The 12633-nt window shown below is 40.0% G+C and overlaps 1 protein-coding gene across 3 annotated transcripts in view; it reads right to left on the bottom strand.

Moving 5' to 3' along the window:
- Positions 1-12633, bottom strand: part of Cadps2 (calcium dependent secretion activator 2) — a 502196-nt gene that overhangs the window by 59479 nt on the left and 430084 nt on the right. For 2 of the 3 annotated variants that reach the window (XM_051151874.1, XM_051151875.1), the window contains exon 19: positions 2231-2372. In XM_051151874.1, the coding sequence (XP_051007831.1) occupies positions 2231-2372 (142 nt within the window). Of the gene's footprint in view, positions 1-1995; positions 2116-2230; positions 2373-12633 lie in introns of all 3 variants that reach the window. The other variant, XM_051151873.1, reaches the window with a different exon arrangement.

Raw genomic sequence — 12633 nt, 5'->3', positions numbered from 1 at the left:
GTCAGCACCCACTTGCCATGATACCTGTCTTTAGATTTATATCACCTCAGTAAAGGGTTCCAACAAGAAAGGTTTCAGGTTTCACACAGATCCATAAGCTAAGAGAACAGCAAAGTAAGAAACTAAATTATACAGGATCATGTTCACAACACAGTCCTAGTGAAGTGTAAAGGGAGAAGGAGGAAGAAGAGAAGTCAACTTGTGCCACCAGTACAGAGACCAAAATTAGGACTTTAGAAAGGTCCTTATATCATATGGGTAATTTCTGAGCATACACAGAAACACTCTATATGTTAAAAAAAAAAAAAAGGCTGACATGAAAGACCATATTCCTGTAATGCTGCCAGTCCAATAATGATGTCTAACTTTGGAGAATGCCTGCCAAAAGTTTTCACAAGTTATTGCTGTCTTTCCTGATCTTTTCCTGTTTATCTTCTTGCCTGTGTGTGTGTATATATATATGTATGTATGTATTAGACTGAGAATAGATTTTATGGTTGGTGGTGGGCAGGGAGAAAGATATCTAAGTTTTTGAGTAGTCAGTTCTCTGGAAGCAGAATAAAGGGAAGAGTGTGGAGGGTTCCGAGGTCCAAAGACTCTGGGTCAAATTCTGCCTAACACTTACTATGAGATTCTGAACACTTTTTTTCTTTTCTTTTTTAAAAAAATATTTATTTATAATGTATGTTCTGCCTGCATGTATGCCTAGAAACCAGAAGAGGGCACCAGATCTCATTATAGATGGTTACAAGCCACCATGTGGTTGCTGGGAATTGAACTCAGGACCTTGGGAAGAACAGCCAGTGCTCTAACCCTTTGAGCCATCTCTGCAGCCCTTCTTCTGTTAATTTACTTGTGAATGGCATTTCCTTAACTGTGAAGTAGAGACAGTGACACTTACCTTACAGAGTTGTTATAAGGATAAAATAAGAGAAGTTGGCAGTGTACCTAGAACACAAGAAATTCTGAATACACAGATAAATTCTCAGAAATGTTTAGCTAATGTTTGTGCTAATTGATTTAGTGTGAGGTCCTGGGCAAAAGACTTTACAGTGTTTTTACATTTGTAGACTAAGTGCATAACTTCATTAGATTTCTATGAGGGTCTGAGTTTTCAAAAGAGCGAAACTATAAATAATAATGATGTAGATCGCTAGCACCAGCGACAGCACAGAGTAGTAATTACCACTTATTGGACACCTAGCATGTTGCAATAGTAGTAATTATTTATAGAAAGCTTAGGATGAACCAGACACTTTTATACCATGTTTCTGCCTCTCGCCTACAAAACTATAAATTAGGAATCAACCATTTTTGAGTTGAGGAAAGTGAGGCTAAGAAAGAGTTATGTTTTATAACCTAAGGTGTAAGAGCCCCTTTCCCCAAGGAGAGTTAGTTAGTCTGCAGTCGGCAGGCTCACCGCAATGTGCAGTAAGTAATGGTATCAGGACTGTCTTAACATCGCAAGGTGTGTCTATCGACTCAGGGAAGGTGCAACAGAAGAGGGTTGTGGGAAGTCAGGAACAGCTGCTTCCCCACAAGGCCCAGGCCTGGCTCTTTAATGTTAAGACTGTGATGACATGATGATGTAATTGGAATCCTCTCCTGATGGTTCTCCTCATGTACAACGTCAATGGTGTGAGCAGTAAGAAAGCTGAACTTACCACAATTGTCAACTGAGGATTGTACTACTTAGGGGTAGATTCTACAACCTAGGGTTTAAAATAATGACATCTGCCACACAGAATAAATACAAGCAACATAAAGCCCGTGTGATTTTGTCTTTCAGCCTCTATCATGTACAATCAATAGCTAAGCTCAGCTCAATAGCTTAAAAAAAAACAAAACCAACAAAACTCAAATGAACAAAGCCAAAGACAGTACTCCTTAGTCAACAATGATAAATGCCATGCACTCGGAGCACGTCTGCACAGGACACAGCCAAGGCCATGCGCCAGCTAACACATCACCAGGAAATAAGTGAGGGATACACACGTGGACTCATATAAAGAAGCCATCCACGGAGGAGTAGAAAAGCTAGGAATCTGTGGAAGATTAAGAGGCAGACTTGGAACTTTTGGAAGAGCTACATTGGGAAGACTGTTGGCGATATTCCTGTAAAGAAACAAACAGCATGGAAGGGACCACCATAAGCAAGAACCACAGATGGCTGTAGGAAGTCATAAGGTCAGGACTGACACAGGTACTTTGCTGACAGTAGGGTACCTACTTGACAGGCTGCCATGTCTCCTGCTCAAAGCCTCTGTGAACTGACTGGGCGATGGCAGACTCCATCAGGTCAACGTAGCGGACAACCAAGGGCACAAAGATCTCTTGCAAGTGTTTGTGAAATTTTCCATTACACAAAAGTGCTGAAACAGGCAAGCAGAAACAGTGTTTGTCAGAGGGCGAATAATATCAGCTACTTGGGGAAAGAACAGTTGGGAATTAATTTTTTCCCCTAAAAGAGTTCACATGGTAAAACAGATAGGATAGAGATAATGGATTTTTCTCTCTAAATTGAATTTCATACGGAAATTACCTCAAAAATATAGTCAGTCTTACATATATGACTGTCCGAACAAAGGTAGATTACATTTCTGCAAAATGTTCTGAGCAGGTGGTATGTTTCTACTTCCTAAGAGATTTGACACATAGGCACATGACCACTGACTGTAAATTCCAGGGAGCTGCTGCCTCCACAGAAGGTCCTGACACATGTAAATGCAGCAATTAAGCAAAGTCAGAATCCCCTAGCGAGGCTGTGTATCGCGGAAGTGAACGCTAAACCTGTTCAATTGTATGAGGCAAGTTTGATTACATCGAAGAACTACACTTCTGAATCCAGTTAGGAGGAGGCTGTGACCCGGGAATATCTATTCCAGCTCATGATTTTTTTTGTTGTTGTTGTTATTTTGAGATTTGTTTTTGAGTGTCCAATTTAGCTCATTACTTTTTAAAAAAAGATTTATTTATTTATTGTGTATACAGATCTCGTTATAGATGGTTGTGAGCCAACATGTGGTTGCTGGGAATTCAACTCATGACCTTTGGAAGAGCAGTCAGTGCTTTTAACCTGTGAGCCATCTCTCCATCTCTAGCTCGTTACTTTTTTTGTGTTTTGGGTGGTTCTGGGGGTCGAACCCAGGGCTTGCAGCACCTTAGGCAAGTGCTCTACCACTGACCTACACTTCTAGCTCTAATACCTCTGTATTTAAAAGCAGCACATTGCATTCATTTTATCTTCCAGTTTCTCCTGAGTCTGATGAGTTAAGGTTTGGAATACCCTTTGTAGAGCGATTATTTAAGTCCTAAGATTGTGTAAGTCATTAAGAAGAGAGAAGAGGGGGTGCTAGTAACATTCTGTTGTACCTTGCTAAGCCTGTTGGACAGAGTGTCTATCTGGAGATAGAGGTTTTCTCAAGATAGATCACAGTTCCACTAAAACACAGGTCATAGTATGAGGCTAAGCTGCACATAGAAAGAGCAGGTTCTGCAGGAAAATACCAAGCAATGCTAACTACGACTGAAGGATCTTTAATTTCTTTTGATTAATCTTAGATATAGAGTGTGTTTTTCAAATGGAAATACCCTGAGCATATTTAGGCATGCTTTATGTCTTCAAAATGAAAATGTACTCATAAGAAATATAGTCAGTGGTCAGGAAGGGGATATCTGAAGAGATGAGATGAAATTCAAATTTAATCTACATATCAGAAAAGTTTCCTGTGGCAGTTCAGTGGTGGTAGTGGTGGGGTTGCCACAGATGGAGGAAAACAGCATAAAACTATTCAAGGAGACTGAGCTATCCTGCAAAGGAAAGGAAGAAGTAGCTTTGGGGGTATCGAGGTTCTAGGCCATGGTGTGTGTGGGGGGCACATATCATTACTTGTCAGTGAGGAGTGGCATAGCCCTGTATTTCTGGTTGCTGTATGAAAATAGAAGTCACTAAGAGGAGAGAAGAGGAGGCTAGCGACAAGCTCTGGTAAAGGTAACGGCAACTTTGATTAAGGTTGCAGAAGTGGAAGATGTTAAAAATAATCTCTCAACAATTTCACTCACTTTAATGGTTTTGAGTATCTGCACATGTTGAGCATTAACAAGTGTAAGCTTTAGCGACGCCAACAGTCTGGTCATACACACGTGCCTCTCACATTGTCTTCATTATAAATAGATCAACAGAAGCCTCAAGGTTTTAAGACTTTGACAAAACACATGACATTCACCAACATGGCATGTACAGGGAATGCTCTCCGTGTACTTCTGTGACTCTTAAGTTCATCAGAGAAACATGTCCTGTGAAAGTGGAGTAGAAAGTAAAGCTAGGTCCAGGATACGCTATACTGATTTTTTTTTTCTAGCTCCCATATGGCTTAAATCTTTCTTTGTAGCTAAAACAAACAAACAAAACCAAACAACCCCACCCCAAAAGCAACCAACAAACCCAAACCAATCTTTTCTTGGTTACAGGGCTTGTTGCATGTACATGATCTTTGCACTTATGTGAGCAGCTGGGCACAGTGGCGCACATTTGTAAACCCAGTGTTCCGAGGCAGAGAAGGGGGTATCTCATGGGCTTGCCTGGCTGCTCAGTCTAATTCCAGGAGCTCCAGGTTCAGTAGGAGAAACTCTCCGAAGAATAAGGTCACAGCAATAGAGGAAAGACACACAGCTGTGATTTCTGTGAGTGCAGAGACATACATACTAAAGAAATCTTTTCTTGCTAATTAATCTGTTGGCAAGAAGGCTTCTTATTTAGGGATGAATGTCTTATTGAGAAGACTAATGTCTTGGTGTTTTCATTAGCACATGGAAGAAAGGTTCTCAATTATTCCCAGAGACTCAAGTAACAGGACTAGAAGGCATTGTATAAAGTGGAATTCAGTTACCCTTTAACCAAATGTCACCTAAATAAAGATGCTAGGCTTTAAGGGTAATATGTTCTCACCTGAAATATCAAGCTCACTATGACAGCCCAACTAAGAAATGTAATGAAATCATATTGGCTGTATCTTTGCTTAGGATCTCTCCTCCTCTATATTAGTATTTTTGGAGTGTCAAACACTGTGCTAAGTTGTATTGAGCATTCTGTCATTTAACTGTCACAAAAAACTCTAGGACAAAAGAAAGAATTTTCCAAAATTATTAATAAAGAAAGCTAAAGTTTAGAGATATTAGGATACCTAAGGTCATTAAGTCATTTGGCAGTGGAACCAGGCTTTGACACCAAAGCAGCATGTTAGCCTCTATATTATAAGATAACCATTCCTTTCTCTAGGCTACCTTAAATTACTGCCTATTGTCCATCCAGGCCTCCACCTGTCAACTTTCTATCAGCACATTAATATCTTTTAAGACCTAGAAACATAGGGAACACTTTTTTAAAAACTGTAGGCTGATAATATTACCTTTATTAAAACCTGATAATTTTACATTGCTATACAGCAAGACTGTATGGCCAAACTTTAGTTCTTATGGTGCAGCATTAAAAAGGAAAGAAAGAAGGAAGAAAGGGAGGAAGGAAGGAAGGAAGAAAGGAAGGGAGGGAGGAAGGAAGAAAGAAAGGGAGGAAGGAAGGGAGGAAGGGAAGAAGGAAGGGAGGAAGAGAGGAAGGAAAGGAGGAAGGAAGGGACCTCTACGTCTTCATCTTGTGCCTCTTAACCACTGTCACCATTTTACTGTACCAAGATCCCTAAAATTATTCCAACTACAAATGGCCCACAGGGCCGGGCGTGGTGATGCACACCTTTATTCCAGCACTTGGGAGGCAGAGGCAGGTGGATCACTCTAAGTTCCAGGCCAGCCTGGTCTACAAAGCGAGTCTAGGACAGCCAAGGCTACACAAAGCGACCTTGTTTCGAAAAACAAAAAGAAACAAACAGCAACAAAAATGAGCCCACAACCCTTCAAGTCAGAAACTACTTTACAGAGAGGCAGGTGCCCCAGCAGTGACGTCACAGCTTAATGAAAGGCGGAGGTATAGTATACTTCAATTCTATGTTGTTTCTAAATGTTGCAATGATTGACTCCAATATTAAGCAGTGGTTGACTCAAAGGTACTTATAGCAAGCGTTGTCTTTAAATATATTTGGAAAGTACTAGAGTGATTGTCTTGTCTGCTTTGATATGTGTTATTTTATTATTTTTCTTCTTTTTTTTTTAAAGCGAGAGAAATAACTTGAGGGTGAGAGGGCAGGGAGGTGAAGAAGATCTGGTAGAATGTGGGGGAGGGTAAGACTATGATAAAAATTATATAAAAATTATATAAAATAATTAATAAATTAAAATGTATTAAAATAAATAAAACTATCACATTAAATTCCCTAACTAGGTATTCCCACTTTAGAATAAAAGTAGAGATTTCCTATCTCATCTTTATACAAGTATCACAGAGGTAGGTACCAGAAGCCTTTCCTTCACTCCGTACATCCAACCAGCAACTAAGACCTGTGCATCTTCTGGCATGACCTGTGCATCTTCTGGCTCTCATGCCTTTGCATTAGGTCCCTCCTCTGCTTATTACCAACTTGGCTACTTGTCTACTCTTCTGTCATGGCTCATGCAGTCATTTCCTGATTGGCCTTTGGTCTCCTGGTTTTTCTCTTGGACAGCTCACCTCCTCAAATTGTCAGAGGGGTTTACAAAAAATATAAAACTAACAATTTGCTCCCCCATCGGAATACAATCCTATGTGCTACTCCAATGAACTAGAAACCCCCAGCAAGGCATAAAGGACCTCACTGATCTGTTCTCCCGTGACCTCTCCAACCCACTCTTGCTTCTTGTGTCTCATATGTCCTATGGCATAATTCTGATAATTTTCATGAGCTACTCAAATCCTCTTATCTTTTCATGGATATTTTGTTCTGCCTCTTCTTTCTTGACCAGTTAGTGGCTTTGGATGTTTATTCTTTAATCCTGTTGGTTGATGTTGTCTCTCCCTCCCCTTTCCTATGACAGCAATTGTCTTTGAGGTGGGGATCACGGCTGTTCTCTCAGTATTGAGCTGAGGCCTGGCTTACAGTAAGTGTTTAGGTGTTTGATGTATGAATGACTATCTGCATACAGGATTGAGCTACTGTATCTTTTCTGTCTGTCTGTCTGCCAATGTGTATTGAATGACAGCTATATAACCAATTGAGGCCTGTATAGCCTTACATAAAATATGTTATTAGAGGATATTGCTATGATAAATTCTATTACTGATCCATAAATCCAAGATCTGGCTGCTAAAATTTCTACTGGGTATGAAGATCTCTTATTTTAATAAATGTAGCATGAGGATACATTTTTCTGATCAGTTATTACTACTAGCAATGTGATTAATTGATGCATAATTTTAAGAAATATAGATTAGCTATACTTATGAATTTCATAAATAATGGATTTTGGCTAGAAGTTTGCCTTTAGTTTTTTGGTAGTGCTGAGGACTGAATCCATGGTGTAGGCACTTGCTTTATAATGTAATATATATCTTCCATTCCTTTTTTATTTTCTTAAAGCCATATTTGAGAAATCAAGAAAAAATGACAGGATTATTTGCAGTAAAAGCATAGAGAGGTGGGGGGGCAGGAAAGGGAAGGAGAGGCAAAGGAGGAACAGACAGGATGCATACTGCGGGAAGGAAAGAGGAAGAAGGGAGAAGCAGAGGAGAAACCGAGAGGGCATAGAGTATGGGAAGGCAGAGCCACAGAAATCCGCACCTGTCTGTCAATGTGTGCTCTCTCCTGCTTGCCCATATGCCAGCTTTCATCCTACTTCCCTCAGACAAAAGCCCCTCTCAGAGGTAGCCTGAGGCATCGGGAGTCTTCTTCTTGTGGTTATGATTTGCTGCTGTCACCTGACTAACTCTTGGCTTTACAAGGCATCTCCAAAACACTGAAATTGGAAAAGGGTACGTTTTCAACCTGGCTTCATCCAATAAGATTTCCGTCTTTCTTATCTGTGTTACTGTATAGCACCAGCTTATAGGTCTGGTACCATACATGCTGACCAAGCTGGCCTCGAACTCCTGGCAGCACATCGGGGGCACTTCTCCCCAGGGTCACGATTGTTTCTGATATTGTACTCCAGATGTGGCATTGCAATGGATTACCCTGGAGTCTTAAAAAAAATGGCTACAAAAACTTAAGTGGAGGTTCAGCTCTGATTGTGCTCATCAAAATAGCTCTTTCTCCCCAAAGATTCCATATGCCCAAATACCACCTCGCTTGAGAATGGAGGAACATCCACAATATGAATGCTGATAGAACAAGTAGAAATGACAGAAAAGAAGCAAAAGGCTTAAAGGAAAGCAAAACTCACAATACCGAGGGCCTAATTAGTTTAAACATCTCCAATAATTAATATATAAAAAGTACTTGACATAGGCTTCTAATAGTAATAATTTCTACACACTTTAAACTATGATCCAATTAATAAGGATTACTGAGACAATGATTACTAGGTAAGATGAATAGCAAATGAAAGCATGAAAGCATTCATGTATTGTTTTCAGTGTAAATATACACTGCTCTCTCTTGAACTATTTAATCTACTTTTCTGTTTCTGTACCGCCTCCCAATTAGTTAGCATTAGTGGATTACTGGTCAGAATGATTATCCTGCCTCAAATTCTAATTATGTATTTTATATGTAAAAGAGTGATTCATGGCTGGCAAAACAGAGCAAACACCACCAACCACAAGGCAAACCAACGGACTTTGTTGTGAGACAATTAGTCACGGGAATACAGACTCTATCAACACATAGCAAGGCAGGAGCAGTAGACTAACATATAAAACTAATAGTCAATCTCATGCTGATAAGCACACAAAGCAAAGAGAAACAGAATAGGGAACCTGAGTCAGGATTTTAGGAGGAAAGTCAAGAGACTTGTGGTTCAAAGTGGCGTTGTGAAAAAGGAAAACACAAAATCAAACAAAGACCTTGGAGACCTCGCAGTAGCAACCAGTCAAGAGCCTTGCACAGTAGATGGGCAGCCAGTAAATGCCTTCCTGCATATACCTTCTAATGCAAGCTTGAAAGCATCTCACTCAATTTATGTAGAAAACACAGTGGATTTCATTAATCATTCATTTACATTTTAATATATTTATTTACTTGTGTGTGTGTGTGTGTGTATGGAAATAAGATGTTGGAACCAAGTCTTTCCTTCCATCATGTGGGTCTTGAGAATTGAACAGTGTCTTTACTCACTGAGCCATCTTGCCAGCCTCAATCAGTTCAAATTGTGAAAAGTAATTTTATATAGTTTACTATTATTTAACTCATATCCTATCTACCAGGGTATGTTCCTAAAACCACACTGAAGTCTTCTTTCCTCTCAAGGCACTTGTTAAAAGACAAGCAGACATATGCATAATCATAATGTCCTCACAAAGAGGAACTCAGAATATCACAGTGTTTCTTATTTTTGGAACAAGAAAGGCAAATATATCTATTGTTTAGGTAGATAGAAACAATCAATATAATGAAAAGTCTATATTGAAAACATTCAGAACAGAGACTGAGTTGTATATCTCATAACCACTGATCATTATGTTAATAGCATAGAAAGTCCCTATTTATTAGTAGATTTCATGCTTCTGAAAGATAGGACTCATCTCTTATTTAGCCACATATTTTGTTTCATATGGGTTTTATCGGGCAAAACTCAGTATAAATTTTAACCAAAGTTTGGTGCAACAGTGCCTCATGACCCAGCAGTTCCCAGGCTGGCTTCATGAGATCATGTTAGGTCAAAGACAGAGGTGTCTGCTATGGCTCTCAAACATCTGCAGTCATGTGCAGTCCGTGATAGCGGCTCCACTCAGCGGAGCAAGTGCGTGTGGCTATGGCATGATCGCTGTCAGTTAAGCCTGGAGCTTTTGAGTTTCAGAAGCAGAATGCATGAACGCTTCTGTAAATCTGCTGTGAGGGACACCCACACCCATCAGGGCAGGTGGTTATCTTTAAGCAAGCAAACCCTAAGTAAAGAGAATACAGATTGAAATTGTTTTTCAAACATCTACATTATATACAGAAACTAGAGGTGTTCTGTGGAATTCCATTGAGGGACAACACCTCGGTCTACTGCTTTTATAACTCTTTCATTATGCTTTTGAGGAGAACAAATCCTTTGAATAATTTAAAATGTAATCATCTCTAGGGGTCAGCTTTAAATACATATTCCTGTCAGGTGGTCCTTGTTATCATTTGTAGAGCAGCTATCTCCAACACTGCTGGCACACAGCCTCAGTATAACACAGAATTTGTACCTTTTTCTGCATTGTTCCCTGTGTATGTACATACAAATATCTCTCTAAATGCTGCTTCGTGTACTTCCGACACACAGCCCATTTAGCCCCGGGGGTGGAATAACATGCAGGTGTCAGTCCTTCATATTTCAAAGCTTGAAGATTAACCTAATATACAATATGGTGACCTAACAGTTCTTCATTTGAAAGAAATCTGAAAAATAATCTCTGGTACAGCCTAAGTGTGAGAGTAACCCAGCGGGATTTCCACCTCTTCATTTCTTAATGAGTTTTTTGATAATGAGAGGTGACTTTGCCAGTCACTCTGGGCTCTATTATGGCTAATTTGACTCCTCTTCACTTTCCTTGTTAATTATTAACACTAGCCTTTTTATCCTCATGAGACCACATTCCAATTTTTCCCTTTTTCGATTTTTATGAGCCCATCTTTATGGAGGTGAAAGTCTTGGGGAACAGGTTTTCACTTAGCGTAGATCCCGGACATTTATTATTCCTTTAGGCAGAGACGCTGTGACATTGATTACATAAGCACGGGTGTTCCCCGTGCTGGCTTTAATGTGCTAGCAATGTGAAAAGGCTGTTAATTAAGGAAGAAGCACCGTGGTATTTTTCACTTGGGAATCATTTCCCCGTAGAATGGTCATTTGCCACTTGCTAGCATATCCACAGATTAAAAGGTGACTAGCTGCAAGGGCCTGCCTTTCAGGAGTGTGGAAAGTAATGATCTGTGCCATTTGCAGATGGCTTTCATTTCTCAGGAGCGGTCACTGGCTCCATCTATGCTCCACGGGACAATTGTGGAAAACACTATGCAAGACTAGAATCTATTTGTAGCTGCTTTGTAGTCTTTTGGTTATCATTTGGCTAACATGTTAATTGCTTCATTATGAAAACATTTTCCCTTCAACTCTTAACACAACTCTCTTTCAAAAGTGTTTCCTCAGATACCTCTTAAAGTAACGGCCCATCTAATTATCTCTAGTTGGGGGAGCAGATGGGGTGCACAGAAGCAGCATGGAAGGCAACTAGGGGCTCAGGTTTTTTGGCCAGGAACGGAGCCCAAGGTTGTTTACCTCAGCAGCCCTGCTCTGGGAATCATCGGTGGGTGAGGCCATGAGGGTGGGAGGGTGGGGACAGTTGCTAAAGGCGAGATGCACCTGGCACTCTTCCCTGGAGGAAAACCTATTTCATCTCCAAGTGTTCTCAGAGCTCCAGTGTGCTCTAATCATTGCTGACTGCAAGGGAAGACACGGAACTCAGACATCATGTTTTTTTTCCTCCTTAAAAGAGAAACTGAGTTTGAGGTCTTTGCTTCCTTTCACCACTAATTTCCCCTGGAAATCTTGGTCACAGATGCGTCTTAACATGTATGCTAAACTAGCCTATTCCTTTCTGTACCTGGTAACCACTACTGTCCTTCTGTCCTTCTAACCCAGTGTCCTGTAAGCATTTTCTTAGTTAAAATAAAAAGCTTAAGGATTCATTGAAAGCGTATTATTGTTGCACGCATGTCCCCAGGAACCGAACTGGTTAGGAGTTACCTCGCCCTACCCCCACCTCCCTCCCTGATTCCCAGTGGCAGAGCTCCTGCTCAGGCTCACTGCCTTTACCAGCCTTAGTTTCCTCAGCTGGAAAGCCAAGAGGCTTTTCTTCGGATCCCCTCCACAGGTCAAAAAATAAATAGTTCATTAACTATCAAAGCATAAAGATTTTAATACAAAATGGTGGTAAATAACTTATGGGGATATCTAAAGCATCCAGCAAAAGCTGTTCACTTATAAAGTATAAGTAATAATTGGCATCTCATTTTGAATGTTTTTAAGTCTTTTTAAATTCTGGAAAATCAAATGTGAGATTAATCATTTATTAGTAATGTGTCATGATATTTAAAATCTTCTTTAATTAGCAGTGCGCGCTCTGCAGCACACACTCCCCCCTGCCCCCCCCACAATCATCTTTATAAAGATGCACCATTATTCAGCAAATTATCTTCTATCCCAAGACTAAACACTCAGAGCTCTCTGCTGCTAGTGTTCCTGGCTAGTTTAAGTTGTAATTAATTGGGATTTGGACAATAACTCTAATTGGGTCAATATGGTAAAAGCTGCAACAGCATGTCCTTTATGTAAATCTCCCTTTCAAGAGGGACAAAAGGAAAGACAATGTTTTCCCATAGATTTCAAAATGGAATAGTTTGAGGGCAGTTTAAGTTGACACTAAATATTTAAACAGATTTTGCCAAATTGCTATGGGATAAATGTAATAAAACAGACACATGATTATTTACAATTGTCTTCATTATCAAAAGTGACAGTAACAGGAAAAAAGTATGTTTTCTCAGCTACTCAACTGTTTATTGGCCTTGCTTTTGAAAC

Source organism: Acomys russatus, chromosome 10 (genome assembly GCF_903995435.1).
Source record: "Acomys russatus chromosome 10, mAcoRus1.1, whole genome shotgun sequence".
In the NCBI taxonomy this organism is placed as follows: domain Eukaryota; kingdom Metazoa; phylum Chordata; class Mammalia; order Rodentia; family Muridae; genus Acomys; species Acomys russatus.
The sequence above is the reverse complement of the archived record's forward strand: the minus strand, read 5'-3'. Positions and strand labels throughout refer to the sequence as shown.